Source organism: Halichoerus grypus, chromosome 2 (assembly GCF_964656455.1).
Source record: "Halichoerus grypus chromosome 2, mHalGry1.hap1.1, whole genome shotgun sequence".
Classification (NCBI taxonomy): Eukaryota; Metazoa; Chordata; class Mammalia; order Carnivora; family Phocidae; genus Halichoerus; species Halichoerus grypus.
In genome coordinates, this window is record NC_135713.1 from 95129590 (window position 1) to 95148074 (window position 18485).

At 35.8% G+C, this 18485-nt stretch overlaps 1 protein-coding gene across 1 annotated transcript in view; it reads right to left on the bottom strand.

Moving 5' to 3' along the window:
• AGGF1 (angiogenic factor with G-patch and FHA domains 1) overlaps positions 1 to 18485 on the bottom strand; it is a 53929-nt gene extending 35444 nt beyond the window's left edge. Inside the window, exons 1-8 of the mRNA XM_036090144.2 lie at positions 17897 to 18485; positions 14875 to 14977; positions 13250 to 13458; positions 12141 to 12305; positions 9438 to 9626; positions 5170 to 5500; positions 3110 to 3221; positions 2108 to 2159 (exon numbers count right to left, since the gene is read on the bottom strand). Coding sequence (XP_035946037.1) covers positions 2108 to 2159; positions 3110 to 3221; positions 5170 to 5500; positions 9438 to 9626; positions 12141 to 12305; positions 13250 to 13458; positions 14875 to 14977; positions 17897 to 18106 — 1371 coding nt within the window. The 5' untranslated portion in view covers positions 18107 to 18485. The remainder of the gene's footprint in view (positions 1 to 2107; positions 2160 to 3109; positions 3222 to 5169; positions 5501 to 9437; positions 9627 to 12140; positions 12306 to 13249; positions 13459 to 14874; positions 14978 to 17896) is intronic.

Sequence of the window (18485 nt, forward strand, 5' to 3'; positions counted from 1 at the left end):
CCAAGGTTTTACTATTTTTTAAGATGTTTCTATCAACATTCTTATACATGCAACATTCCTGTAGACAATGCAAGGGTTTTTCAGGAGTATATTCTTAAGAATGAAAGTGCTAAGTCACAGTATGTGCAAATCTTAAACTTTATTAGATACTGCCATATTGTTTTCCAAAGTGGTTGTACCAATTTATATTCCCAAAAGCAAACTATAAGAATTCTTGTTGCCAAGAATATAGTCTTAACCAATATTTGGTATTGTCGGAATCTTCAGTTTTTGCAAGTATAAAAGGTATGAAATTAAATCTCATTATCGTGATTTTAATTTGCATTTCCTCAATTACTATGAAGACTGAAACCTTATATTTTTTAGCCACATGGATTTCCTCTTCTGTATATTTTCTCTTCATGTCCTTCATACATTTTTTTTCAACTGGGTTCTTTAGAATACTAACAACTATACCAAAGCATTTAAATAGTTTCAAGTCTTTTGACTTGAAACCTTATTCCAAAGAGCTGTTCTAAATTATGCTCCCAACAGGAGTGAAATTTAATAAATATGACAAATGAAAACTGACATTTTGACTTCATTTGTATTTCTTAAAATTTTTAGAAAGACTGAATGGTTTTTACATAGTAATGATATCCCCTGCATTGTGAATTGTTTATTTATAGCCTTTGCTCACTTATCTATTAGAGTCACAGTGGGGTTTGAAAAAAATGAATTTATATGAGATTTTAAAACATAAAAGATATATATTTTGTCATATTTGTCTTACTGTCCTAGTCTGCCTTTTTTTATTATTATTAAGTAAACCCTACCTCCAACATGGAACTCAAACTCACAACCTTGAGATCAAGAGTTTCATATTCTTCCGACTCAGCCAGCTAGGTGCCCCACGTAATCTGCCTTTTAAATTTGTTTAACATGACAAGAACTTCAAACTTAAAATTACTCAAAATTATGTCTTCTCTGATTTTTTCTCATTTTTTTTAAACTTAGGAGGTCTTCCCCTATCCAGTGACAGATTCCATTTTCCCCAAATATTAATATGAAGTGTCCAGGGTTTTTTATTTAAATTTTTTCATCTATCTGGATATGTGTAATATATATTGTCAAAATGATTTCATACAGTAACAAACCATTTACCCCACCAGTGAATATCTTAGTTTTAAGGAAAGAAAGAGCAGAAATGCCACTACAAAACTACCTATATTTTAGATTGAATTGCTATTTAAATCACAGAGTGGGTTTTCTTTGGAGGCAGAAGGGTCATAGTAAAGTAAAAAAGCAAGATAATTTGGTCAGAGTTAAGATTATGAAAATTTCCTCCCTTCTGAATGAGTTGAAACAAAGTAAAAATAAGTGGACTTTCAAACTATAATGGAAAACAAATTTCATCCTCAAAAGACAAAAATCACATAAAATGTATACTTTAGATCCATATTATAATCTATTAAATAGAAACAAAATGGGGATGATGAAAGGTCAGAAAAAGATAACCAGCATGGAAGAGAGGGAAAAACTACAGAAAATACAGTAAAGAAAAGGAAAAATAGCAAATATAAAGAGTATCAGTAGCAAAACCTTTTGTTTTTCTACTTGTAACTAAAGTTGCACCGCTGCTTTGTTTGTTTTAAAAACCCAAGTATTCTTTTTCCTGAAACCATCAGAGGAGCAACTAGGAAAAGCTATAAAAGCCTTGAGGGGTAGAGGACAAATAGTTCTTGAGTTGTAATATACTCTGGACTCAACAGTAACCATCTAATAAAATAGCCTGAATCCAGGTCTGATTCATTTTTGAACCACCATATCAAGAACATTTATTTCACTCAATAAATATTTGTTAAATGGGTATTACTTTAATACTTAATCTACATTTCTATTCCTGCTCCAGACTGTTAAAAATTAAACATCATTTAGTTTACTCTAATTATGATAAAGAATTATTCTCGCAAGCAGTGGAATAAACAAATCTGAATTGCTTTCATTTCCATTAATACCTGGACTATTAAACTTTCTACTAAATAAAAAAGCCCCTAAGCTTCCTGTCATAATGAGGGTTTATAAAATCATATCTAGGGCGCTATATTTGAAAAATCAAAGAACTTACCTTACTAACACCAACTTCAGGGATTCGGAGAGTATGCTCCATATCTTTTTCTCTGCAGGGTTAAGTAAAGTGTCTTTAATAATTTTTGAACCATATATAGATTAAACACAGTTAACACAGAAACGGTATTTTTTAAGATTTTTGTCGTCGTTGTTTTAAAAGAAAATGTTAAAATGCAAGTCCCTCTATCACACTTAAGTCATTTCCTTAATCCTACTCTAAATTTCCTATTTGAAAGAAGTTCCAGGATTACTTTTATTTTTTGATACATCTACCCCAGGTTAATAATAGACATCTAGGGGTGCCTGGGTGGCTCAGTCAGTTAAGAGTCCAACTCTTGGTTTCCGCTGATCATGAGATCGAGCCCCAAGTCAGGCTCTGTGCTCAGTGCAGAGTCTGCTTGAGATTCTCTCCCTCTGCCCCATACTCACATGCTGTCTCTCCCTCTCTAAATAAATAAAAATCTTTATAAAAAAAATAATAAACGTCCAGAACAGCATATCCTTTGTACTAACATCAATCATTCGAGATCTGTTGACTACATTCCAGCTTCTATTACTATATGTAAAAGGACCATACTATTCTTCAAGAATTTAAAACTAAGATTTTGTACAGAATATGAATTAAGGATGGATTTTCTTTCCCACTGGGAAGTAATGAAATTATCCTACTCATGATTAAAACCTACCTCTCTACCAAGCTGGTTATGAATTACAAAGGGGTAAAAGAAACAGAGGAAGGGGATTAAATACTGGACAAACACTGGATTTAATGAAGGAATTTAAACCAGAAACGGCAGTACAAAAAGGATGAAAATGACAAAATTTCTGTGACAGAGATAAGGGTCAACAATATTTTCTGAGTGGGAGAGGGAGGAACATGGATGTCATTCAGTGTTTGCCTATTCAACAAGTACCATGCACATTTTATAACTGGTTGAGGAATATACAATCCATTGGAGTAAGATAAATACACAAACATAGTAACATTAAACATTTTTACCTTCCAATTGTAGCAGGGTTTACAGCTGTAATGATAAAAAGTGATCCTGTCTGCAATACTGGTGATCTAATAACAATTACTCTAATACATGGGGGCCAAATTTTTTCTTCATCTGTTAAAGAAAGAAATGTGTAAGTATTAATTCAAATGCTATGGAAAAAATTTCTAGGCAGGAATAGGAAGCATCCATAAAGTAAAACGTATTGAGGGGTGCCTGGGTGGCTCAATCAGTTTAGCATCCGACTCTTGATTTTGGCTCAGGTTGTGATGTCAGGGTCATAAGATTGAGCCCCGTGTAGGACTCCACATTCAGCATGGAGTCTGCTTGTCCCTCTCCCTCTGCTCCTCCCCATACCCCCGCTCGTGTGCTTCTCTCTTGCTCAAATAAAAATCTTTAAAATAAAAAAAAAAGTACTGATCAAAAATCTTAATTATTTGAAACAACCTTCTTAAATTCTGCTATATGACATACTTGATAAGGCTTTAACACTTACCAATTTAAAGTGATCAACCTAAAGATATTCAGGGTCTATCACAATTACAATATAAACAATTCTCTTTTTTAAGGTGTTGGAATTTGAAAATATCCTAAACAGGAATTTTTATATTAACTTAGAAAAACTGAGTCCTGCTTTAAAAATAAAAGTGAGAGAAACTGCATCGAGAACAAAATAAGCTCATATAACCTAATATAAAATCCTGGGCTTTAAAAGTATGTCTTTATAACCTCAAGTTTAAAAAATATAAGATTTGGGGTGCCTGGGTGGCATAGTCAGTTGAGCACCCGACTCTTGTTTCAGCCCAGGTCGTGATCTCAGAGTTGGGAGATCAAGCCCTGCATCAGGCTCCACACTCAGTGTGGAATCTGCTCCAGATTCTCTCTCTCCCTTCTGCCCCTCTCCCTGCTCTTTCTCTAAAATAAATATATATATATATTTTTAACTTTTTTTTATTGTTTTTTATTTTTCTTTTTTATTGTTATGTTAATCCCCATACATTACATCATTAGTTTTAGATGTAGTGTTCCATGATTCATTGTTTGTGCATAACACCCAGTGCTCCATGCAGAACGTGCCCTCCTCAATACCCATCACCAGGCTAACCCATCCTCCCACCCCCCTCCCCTCTAGAACCCTCAGTTTGTTTTTCAGAGTCCATTGTCTCTCATGGTTCGTCTACCCCTCCGATTTCCCCCCCTTCATTCTTCCCCACCTGCTATCTTCTTAAATATATATTTTTTAAATATAAGATTTACCATAATACCTACGTAGCTGAATTCATGGACTACACTTTTTTTTTTTCTTAGATTTTATCTATTTATTTGACAGAGAGAGAGAGAGAGAGTACAAGCAGGGGGAGCAGCAGAGGGAAAGGGAGAAGCAAGCTCCCCACTGAGCAGGGAGCCCGCTTAACCGACTGAGCCACTCAGGCACCCCTGGACTACACTTTTTAAAGGCAACTTATTGTTTCCCCTCCTACAAAAGTAGACTACAAATATCTAACCCACCAAAATAGCCTTAGTATATACTTTAGAACATATGTAACTTGGTTTTGTTCTACTGACTAGGCCATTCAATGCAATAAAATTTTAAGGTCCAATTATTAGTCATTTATTCAAATCCTTCCCTCTAAAAATAACCATAATGGTATTGGAGACCACTTTGTTGGCAGCTCACATAATTTTCAAGAATGTCATTAAAATAATCAGTTTAGGGGCGCTTGGGTGGCTCAGTCGTTAAGCATCTGCCTTCAGCTCAGGTCACGATCCCAGGGTCCTGGGATCAAGCCCCGCATCGGGCTCCCTGCTCAGTGGGAAGCCTGCTTCTCCCTCTCCCCATTTGTGTTCCCTTTCTCGCTATGTCTCTCTCTGTCAAATAAATAAAATATAAAATATATATATATATATATATATATACACACATATAAAAAATAATCAGTTTAAAACAGTCCGTTTATTTTTTGGCAAATACAAGAGTTACTAACATTTTTAACTCTGTTGCTCTTTTACAATGACTAGACTGGGTTATTTACAGAAAATCAAACAATAGTTATTTACTTACCTTCGTCCTCACTATCTTCTGCAGTTACATTGTCTTCACTGGTAATGTCTTCATCGTAACTGTCCTCTGTCTGAGAGTCTGTAATTTCACCTTCCTCTGGCTCACTATCAGTCTCCATGACTTTCTCATCTTTAAATGACGTCGAATTATAAATGTTTTCATTAAGAGAAGATTCTGTAGTCTTTCCGCTAACTGGAACAGTAAATTTGGGGGGACTATTTTTGTAATGAATGTCTATTTTGGCCTTCTTTTTCATATTTGCAAAATCTTCTCCCTCACTGCAGCTTTTATGTTCAACACTGGATGTTTTTTGATCTTCTGAATTCAAATCCTGGAAAGACATAGGTGGGGAGGTGGGAACAAGGGGAAAATACCTTAAACATGACCATCTTCTAACGTTTAATGCTAAATGTTTCAAAGAATTAGTGAAGATATATGTACAACATTATATATGAAATACCAATAGCTATTACCTATAACCCCCTCTTCCTCTCATGTTCTCTTTCTTAATAACATTACCCATCCTCTTATCACCCAAATCAACAATCTTATAGTTATCTTTGACATCCCCTTAACTACCACATGGAATCCATTTCCAAGTGCTACAGACTGTTTACACCTTATCCCAATTCTCCTCATCTATTCCCTAACTGTCCCAGTCCAGGCCCTTATCACATATTGCTTGAACCATGCGACAGCCTAGACCACTTCTGTCCATGTCCAACAAAAATACAATGCAAGCCATATACATCTATCTATATATATATATATATATATATATATATACTTTAAAATGTCCTAGTAACCACATTAAAAAGGTAAAAGCAGGTGAAATTCCTTTTATCTATCCAGTATTTACAAAATATTATCTTTTATTATATATAAATAACATGTAATCACTATAACACTATTAATGAAATATTTTACATGGATTTTCTGTACTTCAAGACTTTCAGTCTTCAAAACTGAGTATACTGTAGTTCATACTTAACAAAACACCATAATTAGGACGAGCCTCATTTCAAGTGCTCAACAGCCATATGAGGCTAGTGGCTGGCTACTTTATTGGACAGTGCAAGCCTAGAGAATATATTTACCCTAAATTTTCTTTTTGAACTTCTAACCAATAATCAAGTCAAAACACATAAAGTACAGAATCAGCTTTAATTACAACAGTGATTTAAAGATCCAGATGTAGGACGCCTAGTGGGTCAGTCGGTTAAGCATCCAACTCTTGGTTTTGGCTCAGGTCATGATCTCATTGACTGTGGGATCGAGCCCCAAGTTGGGCTCCACACCCAGCCTCTCTCCCTTTGCCTCTCCCCTGACTTAGGCACACACACATGCGTGCTCTCTCTCTCAAATAAATAAATCTTTAAAAAAAATTTTAAAAAGATCCAGATGTACCTAATGTAGCAGAGCTACAGTTTCACTAACATTTAGTACTTTCATATAGTTGGTCTGATTATACAAAACAGTTTAAAGTATAGATGAATCTGTTACATCTCTTTTATTCTAAAATTCCAAATTAGCAGGCATAAACCTTTTATTATTTATTATACATGTATAGTGGGCATACCTTATGACAAATAAACAAATCTATTATTTTAAACTTAAAAGAATCAGTTATTTTCCTTTGGTTTGTACCATACTCTGAATTTCCTTTCTACCTAAAGCAACATGATGGAAGTGAATTCATATGGTCTTCTGTTATTTTATAAAATATGAGAGCATCTTAAACACGTATTTTTAACAGTAACATAAATTCAGTTTGGAGACCAGCTAAACACTCACAATATGATAAACTATATACACTCCCAGCAATACAAACTCATCAAAGGCAAGAACAAGGACAACAAGCTGAAAAACTATGAGAAGCTTTAAAGGCCACTGTGAATTATAGCCAAAAATTTCCCTATCTATATATACTTAAAAAAAAAAAAAAAGTTTCCAATCCTGTATATTTTATTATTATTACTGCTTATAGGAAAACATATGTGGAGTGGGAATGAGTGAAAATGTCAGAGGTGCTATTCTTAAAAACCATCTACCAGTCCAGAATGTTAGATAAATATTCATTAAGAGATAAGAATGGAGGCCTACATGTGGACATTGAGGCATATATGCATATTTCTAGTTATTTATGCCAATTTCTTTCCACCATACCCCCACTCACAAAGAGTGAGGCTCAAGAGTATCTTAATAAAAAAAAAAAAAAAAGATAAGGATGTCTTAAATGGTCTCCCATGCTTCACAGCTACCTTTAAGAATCTTCGGGGAATTCTCAAAATCCTATCAGGATTGTTTTTAAATTCCTATCCTAGAGTTCACACATTTTTGAAGAAGGATGGTAAAGAAGAGCAGTTATGGGAGCTAAAATCTCACAAAACACTTTCAAATTTCATTCTCTAGTTTGTCAGGAAAAGTCATTTAAGGACCCTCTATGTTCTTATCTATTGTTAGAAAGAAGTACTTTCAAAACCTATCCTTTCAAATAGTTCAACTACTAGCAACAGGTAGAAATCATTAAAACAGAGGTCTTGAAAGCAAACAGAAAAATCATTTTTACTATTTAGTCACATTCTCTTTTATTCCTAGGTACGTCAGTGAAAATAAGAGAAATACAAACAAATGAAATAGAGAAAGTAAATCCAAAGGAAACCTAATTCCATATGTGAACTTTAGTATTATACATGAAAAACTTTTCTCTTTGGTTAAGAGAAAAACATTAGATAAAATTTTAAGAGTGAAGTATCTAGTAGTTGCCACAATTCACAAAATGCCAATATAACAAATAAGCCTCCTTTCCTGCATATAAACCACCAACCTTATCTGTCTGGGGAATACACATAAGAGCACTGGTAACGTTTTTTATATTTTCCTTCTTTAAATTTAACCTTGTATCAGAAGCATTTTTTAAATTCCCCCATCTTTATGAATTATCATTTTAAGGCCTAAAGAATGTTTTCAATTAAACATACTATCATTTTCTTAACCAATATCTTGCAGGCCATTTGAACTCTTAATTTTTTTCTGTTCTTAAAAATATTGCTATATAACTACACAAAGGCATTTTTCTTTCTTTGGATTTTTTAAAAAGATTTTATTTATTTATTTGAGAGACGGAGACAGAGCACACACATGCACAAACATGAGCAAGGAAAGGGGCAGGAGACAGAGAATCCCAAGCTGACTCTATGCTGAGCACAGAGCCCAATATGGGGCTAGATCTCACAACCCCAAGATCATGACCTAAGCTGAAATCAAGAGTCGGACGCTCAACTGACTGAGCCACCAGACACCCCTCTTTGGATTTTTAAAAATATTACCTGAAATGAGATTTTCCACTTAAAGAATATTAACATTTTTACGGTTATTGATACAAATGGCCAATCTATTTTCCCAAAAGACACCAAGGGCACCTGGGTGTCTGAGTCGGTTGAGCCACCGACTCTTGGTTTTGGCTCAGGTCATGATCTCAGTGTTGTGGGATCAAGATCTGCATCAGGTCCCCATAATGTGGGAAGTCTGCTTGAGGATTCCCTCTTCTCCCTCTGCCTCTCCCCCTGCTCTCTCGCTCTCTCTAAAATAAATAAATCCTTAAAAAAAAAAAGACACCAATTTCCACTTCTAATAAATACATACATATCCTATATTTGCTAGCAACTGATTTAATGTTTGCTAACATAATAGGTAAGAAATTGCTTAACATGACTAAGAAGCAGAACTTTTATCTATGTCTACTTACAATCTGTGCTTTTATTGTGAATTGTGCAATAACAACTTATTTTTTTTTAGATTTTATTTATTTATTTGAGAGAGCAAGTGAGGGACAGAGAGCACAGAGGGAGAAGGAGAAGTAGACTCCCCGATGAGCAGAGAGCCTCACGCAGGGCTTGATCCCAGGACCCCAAAATCATGACCCGAGCCAAAGGCAGACCCTTAACTGACTGAGCCACCAGGCGCCCCAACATCAACTTATTGGTTGAGGGTCTGACTGTTCTTCTTCCAAATTATGTAACACATGAGTATTTTATCCACCCTAAATCTACCTCCTTCAAACTTTAAGAAATTCCTTTTATTTCTAATGACTAAAAATTTGTGAAAAAGTCCATCTGCGCCCCTTGTGAATGCTCCTTGGTTGATAGATTCTGATATCTTAATGGATATGTCTGAAATACAGTTACTAAATGATGATTTTCAGTTTCATCAAAAACTCTGACATAATTATACCATCAAGTAAATTTTTAAAATTATGAAGACATTACCTTTTCCTCATTTGTTACAGAAGAATCTGGATCCTTTCTTTTCTTCTTCAATTTTTTATCCTTACTTTGTTTTGTGCCACATGTTTGATAAGGCTGCAAATCAACTCGAGAATGAAATTGATATCGACCACTTTCCACATCACAGTAGTAATAAATCCCAGTGGAAGGATCATAATATAGTTGATTTTCCTTTCAAAGTCAAGAAAACGGTAAGTTCTAGTCAGGTACGATGAAATAAAATAAAAAAATAAACTTAATAGCAATGCCAAATATATTCAAAAATGTCAATGTTTCTTTAAGAACTCTACTATTTTCTGAAGATAATGAGTAAAGATGACAGAATGAAAAATGCTCCTAAGTTTCCAAAATACTTTACCATTCAATATTTACTCTAATTTTCCTAGTACAAAAAATGAATAATTTAAATATTAAATTGAATCTCAAGAAACTGCCAATATTTAATCATTTTCATACTTAGAGAAGCAGCAATTTCATATGGTTCAACTTAATACATTAATGAAAATGATAACAAAAAACCTTTCAGAAGTCATGAAAACTAAGGCATGCATCAGAAAAAGCTGACCACAGAAGAAGTAATTCCAGACTCATTATCCTTATGATTACACAATAATGGTTTGGTATAAACTCCCCCAACCCTCCTTTCAGTGTCATAAAACCAATACTTGCTTTTTAGTGTTCATGACTAAAAGCCCTGAAGAAAAATTCAAAAATAAAATTAAGCTCAGAGATACATTTTATATAAAGAAACTGATAAACAACTGTCTTCATTAATTAGTTCTACTGTAAGTAATTAAATAAGTAAAAGAACCATGCAAAAAATGAATTTTGGCAAATTATGGATAAAAACTGGAAAGATAAAAAATTATGTAATCATCTGTATTTATTAGATACTGGCCCATACTCTATAAACAAGATTCAATTCAACAGTGTATATTTTATTTACATTATAAATCGATGCACATCAGATATGGAAATGTCTTATGATATACTAAGGTTAAACAACTAAAACTGCCTGGAAAAGAATATTTTTCTGTGGTATTATTGCAATTTATTGTCTTTAGTTCACTTTACAGATCTCTTACAAAAATATTTAGAATTCAGGGGCTCCTGGGTGGCTCAGTCGTTAAGCGTCTGCCTTTGGCTCAGCTCATGATCCCAGGGTCCTGGGATCGAGCCCCGCATCGGGCTCCCTGCTCGGCCGGGAAGCCTGCTTCTCCCTCTCCCACTCCCCCTGCTTGTGTTCCCTCTCTCACTGTGTCTCTGTCAAATAAATAAATAAAAATCTTAAAAAAAAAAAAATTTAGAATTCAATCTTTTCCATAATTAAAAAACTGAATGGAAGCTTTCTAATCTTTATTACCAGTGATAATAAAACTTTCATAACTCAAACTTGTTTTATCTCTCATGTCTTTCAGTCTAAAACACATTTTCAAAAATTTAAGAAAAACTATTTAATTACACTAAAATGAAAACTAGTACAATAAAAAGGGCAAAACAATGAAGTCCCTACTTTACTGAAACATATAACCAACAGAATATAGCTAACCATTTACAGAAGAGATGTTAGGAGGAAAGATACAGAAAGGAAGGTAGAAGAATGATGAAGACTAACATCATATACTTGTGAACTCTGTATTTTCCTCAAAACCAAACAAGTAATAGCTAGTCTCTTTGGTAATAAGAGTTTAAACATTAAGTTCCTGGGTACTGATTAGCATGGTCAATTAGCATATTCCTGTGAAAGAAAATTCTCTCTTTATAAGGGATTTATAAAGTATACCAAGTACAAACCAACAAGCTAATGAAATCCTTTTCTAACTAAGATATTTAGTATTATCATTATATTCCCTAGATTAGTTAACAATAGTTCCAGTGACTGGAATGGTGAAAATCTGCTTCACTTTTGGGTACCACATTCTATAATTTCTGAGGACCAGATCACATTCCTAGACCACTAAGGCTGAGGTATACAGGTATGTAAGTTCCATCGTCATTGTCATCAAATCCTGAATGAAATACAATTAAGTACCAGATGTCAACAGCCATAACACTGAATTATAAATCAAGAACTTTATTTTTAGGTTCTGTCCTAGTTAGTGGTCCATTACATGTCTGATTCCACACAAATTCCCTAGTTCTCAGTCCTAACATTGATTTTTTTAAAAGTGAAATGCTTAAAAGCCACAGAACTTTTAAGCTAATAATAAACATGCTATTGAGAATTCAAAAAAAAGATTTCCTCTAGAGCTCGAATGGATTCATAAGTACTTGAAACAATTTTTAAAAACTTCACACCAAGCCTAGAATTAACAATGTCACTTCCTTAAAATTCTATGAAAAAATGTTCATTTAAATTCTTAAACACTTTACAACAATGTAGTTAACTATCTGCTTTTATTAATAAATGCTCTAACATTTTTGTGTGTTACTTTACATATAAAACATTAGGTCTTTCTTAAGTATAAGAAATACTTATACAATCACAATTAACTTATTTTATTAAAAACAGAAATGTAGCATCATAAGCTATTTTATAACTCTTTACTCATGTCAAATAGCTTTGAATCAAATAAAATTTTTCAATGCAGTTTCTTGCTTTTCTTAATTCAGCTTAGGGTTTAATACTTGGTATCAAGCAGCAAGTATACAACCATACAACATTAAACAGTCCAAGATACTTACAGAATCATAATAGAAACCAGTGCTGTGATCAAAATACAGTCCAGTGTTCTCATCATAACTAAATCCAGTCTGAGACACAGCAGCTTCTGCTGCAGCTCTCAAACTTTCAGCTAAGGAAGAACCTTCTAAGGATGTATCTTCTGCTGCTAATACAGATGCTGGCTCCTAGGTAAGATACATTCATGTCAAATAAGACAAAAACTTCCTTTTATCACTTTGAAAGTTAGCCGAATTAGAATAAATAGACAAAACAATTTTAAACAATAAGGCTTCAATTTCTGTAATGGAAAGAGATGGCTATCAATTGCAGTTTGGTTCACCTCAAAAAACAGTTACTAGTGTTTAGTTAATTCAATTTTAACCTAGTTTTGAAGACATTAAAAGTGAGTGTGTGACCATTACTCAAAAACAGATGCCTGATACCATAAGATAGTTATCTACAAAATACAGACTCTGAAATACTCTTTAAGAATAATTACAGGTTCAAAGGGAAAAAAATTTGAAAAAGAGATGGAGGAAAAAGCTATAGATAATGTGAGATATCACACACCAAGAAGTTATACTGGATCTTGGGATCCTGGAATTACTGGGATCCTGCTTCAAACAAATTAAAGAAAAAAAATTTATATGACACTCAGGCAACAGTGGCAAGATATCTGACATAAAGCAAGCATTAAAAATATTTTAATGTGGGGGCACCAGGCTGGCTTAGTCAGTGGAGCATGAGACTCTTAATCTTGGGGTTGTGAGTTTGAGCCCCATGTTGGATGGAGAGATTACTAAAAAAATAAAATCTTTAAAAAAAAAATTAGTATGAATATGATATTGTGGCTGTTGCCCAAATTTTTTGATTGAGTGAAAATACAGTGACAAATTTTCTTTTAGTTTATGTACATCATTAATTTTTAGAACAGAGTAGAAAAACAATTACACATATTAATAAATTCTAATTTTTGTTTCTTAAAAACTGTAATATTCACTATATCATTACACATAGAATGTTTATAAACCTTGTATACATTGTAATGGACTAAAGAAGTCTCTTTTTCTATATAACAACAAATGATACATTTTGGGCATCAAGAGTTTCATGTTAAGCATCTCATTACCTGTGAATCTGAATTTGAGGCAAAATGGTCCTCTTCTGCACATTTAACATGTTCTGTTATAGCAGTACCAGTGTAAGCATCATTTTCTATTTGTGACTGGTCTTCAGAATTAAAAGTAGAAGCTTCGATATCCTGATCTTGCTGAACTGAGAGTTCAGCCACTTTATTTGGAAGACTAACATCCTTATAGTATGTCTGATAATAATAATCTGTAGCAAAAGCAAATTAGGTGATATCATATTAGAAAAATGTATATAAGGAGAAGTTAATTCCAAACCACCAGCACTGAACATAAAACAGCACAGAATGCTAACATATATTTTTACAGCAGTATACAATTTAACGATTAAATGGATGGTGCAGATAAATTGACAGAAGTATATATCTTTGATTCTAATGTCATCTTCAGTACCCTCGCTATCAAAATAAAAGTTAAAAAAAGGCAGATTTGGATTTTCCATAGCAAGAATAAAAAAAGAAAACAGGTAAATAGGTTTTGTTCTGTCAAAAAAAAAAAAAAGCAGCTCTCAATCACATACTACCTGAATACTGTTGCATTATCAAATGACAATGGAAATAAAGATCAAGAGTTGTGGGGCGCCTGGGTGGCTCAGTCGTTAAGCGTCTGCCTTTGGCTCAGCTCATAATCCCAGGGTCCTGGGATTGAGCCCCGCATCAGGCTCCCTGCTCCGCGGGAAGCCTGCTTCTCCCTCTCCCACTCCCCCTGCTTGCATTCCCTCTCTCGCTGTGTCTCTCTCTGTCAAATAAATAAATAAAATCTTTAAAAAAAAAAGTCCAAGGGTTGTTTGTATTGTCATATTTCTCTCATAATGATGACTTAAAAAAAAATATATCATAGAGGGCTCAGTCGTTAAGTGTTTGCCTTCGGCTCAGGTCATGATCCCAGAGTCCTGGGATCAAGCCCCACATTGGGCTCCCTGCTCACCGGGAAGCCTGCTTCCCTGCTTCTCCCTCTCCCCCACCTCCCCGCCCCCCCCCCCACCGGCTTGTGTTCCCTCTCTCACTGTCTCTCTGTCAAATAAATGAATAAAATCTTTAAATAAATAAATAAATAAATAAAATATATCATACAAATATGTAATGTTAATACCGATGCTGTGTTTAACAATTTAGTTAAATTACATACTGAATAAAACAAGGCAAAACTTAATGGAAAGATCGTCTCTTCTGATCCCTATTTATTAAAACTCAGTTCCTCAGTTATTTTGCCTTACAATGTCACTCATGAGGTCATGGCTGTGAGTTCATCACTCCCATAAGGGCCTAAGACACTGACACTGAACACAATGCTAAATGGAATGCATCAACAAGAAAATACATGTGCCTGGTCTCAAGGAAAGCCAGACACGAGTAAATGGTTCACAGCACAGCAAACATTAATGTGCCACCAAAAACACATTAGCATTATTATATATTTATAGAATGACATTTCTATTTTCCCACCAGAAGAACATAGAAATCATCTGAAAATACCAAATCATATGAGAAGTCAACATAACAGTTCTCAGATCTAGATGTATGTCTATTTTAAATTAAAAAAAAACTCCAACTTAGCATGATGTGAATGTAACAGCACTAAGATATCTTCACTACAAGCCGAATACCTGAGACTGCCCAAGCGGGGTGGTTCTCTGTTTGAACTTCTACATCAGACTTCTTATTGTCTTCATTTCTCCCACAATGGAGTATTTTACTGAGTTCTTCTACCTAAAAGAAAACACAGCTTTAGGAAATTAAATCATTTAGCAATCTAATAATATACACACCATTCTCCTGAAATTACAATAATTATTTTTCTTGGTTGAAGTTTTAGTACCAAAGCAGCTAGTTTCCTTTTCAGAAAAATTAAAAATACTATAATTAACTTTCTTTCACCTTTCATATTTGTAGAGGGAAATGTTTTTACTCTTATACTCTCTTGCTAAACCTCAAAATATTCCCTCCAAAATGAATTTACATGAACTAAATAGGACTTTGTAAAGACGATCACTTATTTCTAACAGTAAGAATGTTTTTATACTAAAAGTTTTAATCAGTTAGCAGTTCTTCCGAAAGAATTATTTAAAAGGGCGCCTGGGTGGCTCAGTCGTTAAGCATCTGCCTTCGGCTCAGGTCATAATCCCAGGGTCCTGGGATCGAGCCCCGCATCGGGCTCCCTGCTCCGCGGGAAGCCTGCTTCTCTTTCTCCCACTCCCCCTGCTTGTGTTCCCTCTCTCGCTGTGTCTCCTGTCAAATAAATAAAATCTTAAAAAAAAAAAAAGAATTAGTTTAAAAAACCATTAATTCCCATTCATCAAATTAAATTATCTACTATCATTCAGGGTCCTCCACCTGGAATTACCTATTCACTTAAATATATTAATACTCACTTGTATGCTTTAATGCACTTTTTTTTCTTTAAACAGAAGATGGTAGTCTTAGGATTACACAACTGCAGCAGAAGGGAAGAGAGGTGACTGCCTCAGAAGGGCCTCTGTCTTCCCTGTGCCTCACTGAATGCCAGGGCCAGAGCAAAAGTGTGGAAATACCCATAAGCAGAGGAGGAGCAACACCATAAATACACTTCATTCAGAAAGGATCTGTGTGAGACAATATCTACTATAGGCATGAAACTAACTAAAAAACCATGCTTTTAAATACTTAATGACACATAAAGCTTAAAAGAAGAAAGGTGGTATAAGACTGACTACATACAGATTATCTAGGCACTTCATTAGTTATCAGCTCCTATTAGCACCAGTGCTAGAACTAGAGTGAAGCAAACAAGGCACCTAGAGCACAACATTTAAGGGAGCACTCATTCTTAGCTTCTCACAAGTACAGGGTCTGTACCAGACAATGAGTACTCCTTAAATTTTTTGCCCTGGGTTACTGATCGCCTTGCCCCAGTCCTGGCTCTAGTTACTGCCACTATTACTATAAACTTGATAATTTATTTAGTATCTGCTACATGCTAGGCACTAAACTTAGTACTCTGGATAACCTCTCATAAATTCTTCCAAACTTCTTACAGAATAGTGGCCCTAATCACCATTTTACATGAGAAACCTGAAGAGACAAAGTAATTTGCCCAAGGTTCTTCAGAGTCCAAAACCTGTTTTTCTATCAGCTCACCCTCAATTCTCAAGCCAACTTTTTACCACTCCAGGTAAAACATTATTTAGTGATTTGCAATGACAGTTAACCAACCTCTACCCACCACCAAGGGAGGCTCACTAAGAAGAGGGTAAAGAGGAGTTATTACTATCACCGGTAGGGTCAAGGCTTTTTATGCATTTCAATTTTCGTATTAGACCACTACCAAATTCACACTAATAACAAAATGCTGGCTCTTCAAAGGCTAGCAAAAAATGTTCTCTTTTAGATCTTTAGATTAAAAATTTAGAGGGGTGCCTGGGTGGATCAGTTGGTTAAGTGTCTGCCTCCGCTCAGGTCATGATGCCAGGGTCCTGGGATCGAGCCCCGCATCGGGCTCCCTGCTCAGCGGGGAGTCTGTTTCTCCCTCTGCTGCTCCCCCTGCTTGTGCTCTCTCGCTCTCTGTCAAATAAATAAATAAGATCTTTTAAAAAAAAATAAAAATTTAGAATTATAAAAGGGTTTTTTAAAAGGAATTTTAAGGGAATATTTTGCTCCCCTTTCCTCATGATAGTTTAACCATATGTGTAGTCTCCTAGCACAGTCCTTATGCATTCATTTTAAGTGTTCAAGAACTAGTTATTACACAAACACTATTTTCTATAACATCATATTAACAACCTATACAACAGACACAATGCACTACATCTCAGCAGTTATTTTCATAGATCATTTGATAACAAAGCATAACAAAGTTTGCTGATTTTTCAGTGTACAGCCTTTATGTGTAATTTTAGGAAATATACCAATATATTACAAAGGACTACACAACAGTTTACATTAATAATTACAGGGAAATAACTTGTTGGGAGAGTGTAACTGCCCAACAAATCAAGCTGGAAAAAAAATATTATGCTCCTTTTTTAAAATTACCAAAAAAAAGTGACAAATACTTATCTTTACCCCATTTTATGAACATGTAGTGTCTCTAACAAAGACAGTTTGAGCCCCCCTGCTTACACCAGAAAACTCAAGCTGGTAAATGCCCAGAAAAACAACCTGACATATGCATAGTGTTCAACATTTTGTGAAATTCTAAAACTGTTTGTTCATGCTTAATCTGATTTAACCTTCACTTGTGTGGTACTAACACTCATTTTATGGACAACTGAGCTCAGCATCAGTTCACACACCAAGTGAGTGATAAATGTCATTCTGCTTCAAGTCCAGAGCTTTAACTCAAAAGTGATGCAGAGAAAATAATATAAACGTTCCTAATGCCAAGGGAACGTCACAAGTGAGAATGAAAAGTAAGGTAATGAAGTTCACTTCCCACCAGCAGCTCGCGCACTTATCTAAATCCAGGAACCCGAACTCTTAGGCTAGCTTCAAATGTACTTGGAATTATAATACAAGTGAATTTTTATTTCTTTCAGATACTCTATAGAGCAGTTCTGGGCCCCTGCCAGGGAGCCCTTCCGAGGCTATCAGAGGCTTCGGAAGCCTCCCCTTGGGCTGGACGGGGCGCGGGGCTGGAGGCGGACCGCGCACCTGGGTGCGGAGCTCCTGGTTGTTGGTCTCTGCGCTCTGGTACAGCCGCTCCGTGTGATGCAGCAGCTTCTCGATCTCCCGCACCTGCCGCTTGCAGCTCCGCAGCTCGCGTTCCAACTTCTCCACCTTCCGCCTCAGCTGGGCCAGCTCAGGCTCAGGGGAGGGAGGTGACGACGGCGACAACGAAGGCGACGGAGCCTCGGAGGCCATGGGGTCCAGCGCAAGGCAGCCCGTGGGCGCGGAGGGACTGCGCTCACGCTGAGGCGGACGCCGGGGGGGCCAAAAGCCGTGAGAGCGCGCGGGCAACGAAAGCTGGCCTCAGACCGGCCGGGCCGGACCGGCCCCTGGCCATGACGCCTTGAAACTCCTTGCCTGTAGCCCAAAAGACTGCGGGCAGTGAGCAAGGGGACAGAGGATGCGCCCGGCCCAATCTGCTAGACTTTGAAACGGGGAAACTTTATTGGCAACTACCTTTCCCAGCCACCGAAAGACCTGGAAAAACGTTGAAGAAATGGTCGGCCCAGGGAAGCGGATGCCAGATACACTCGAAAGCTTCCTGGGCTGAACCGGAAACGAGGGCTCTGGTAGT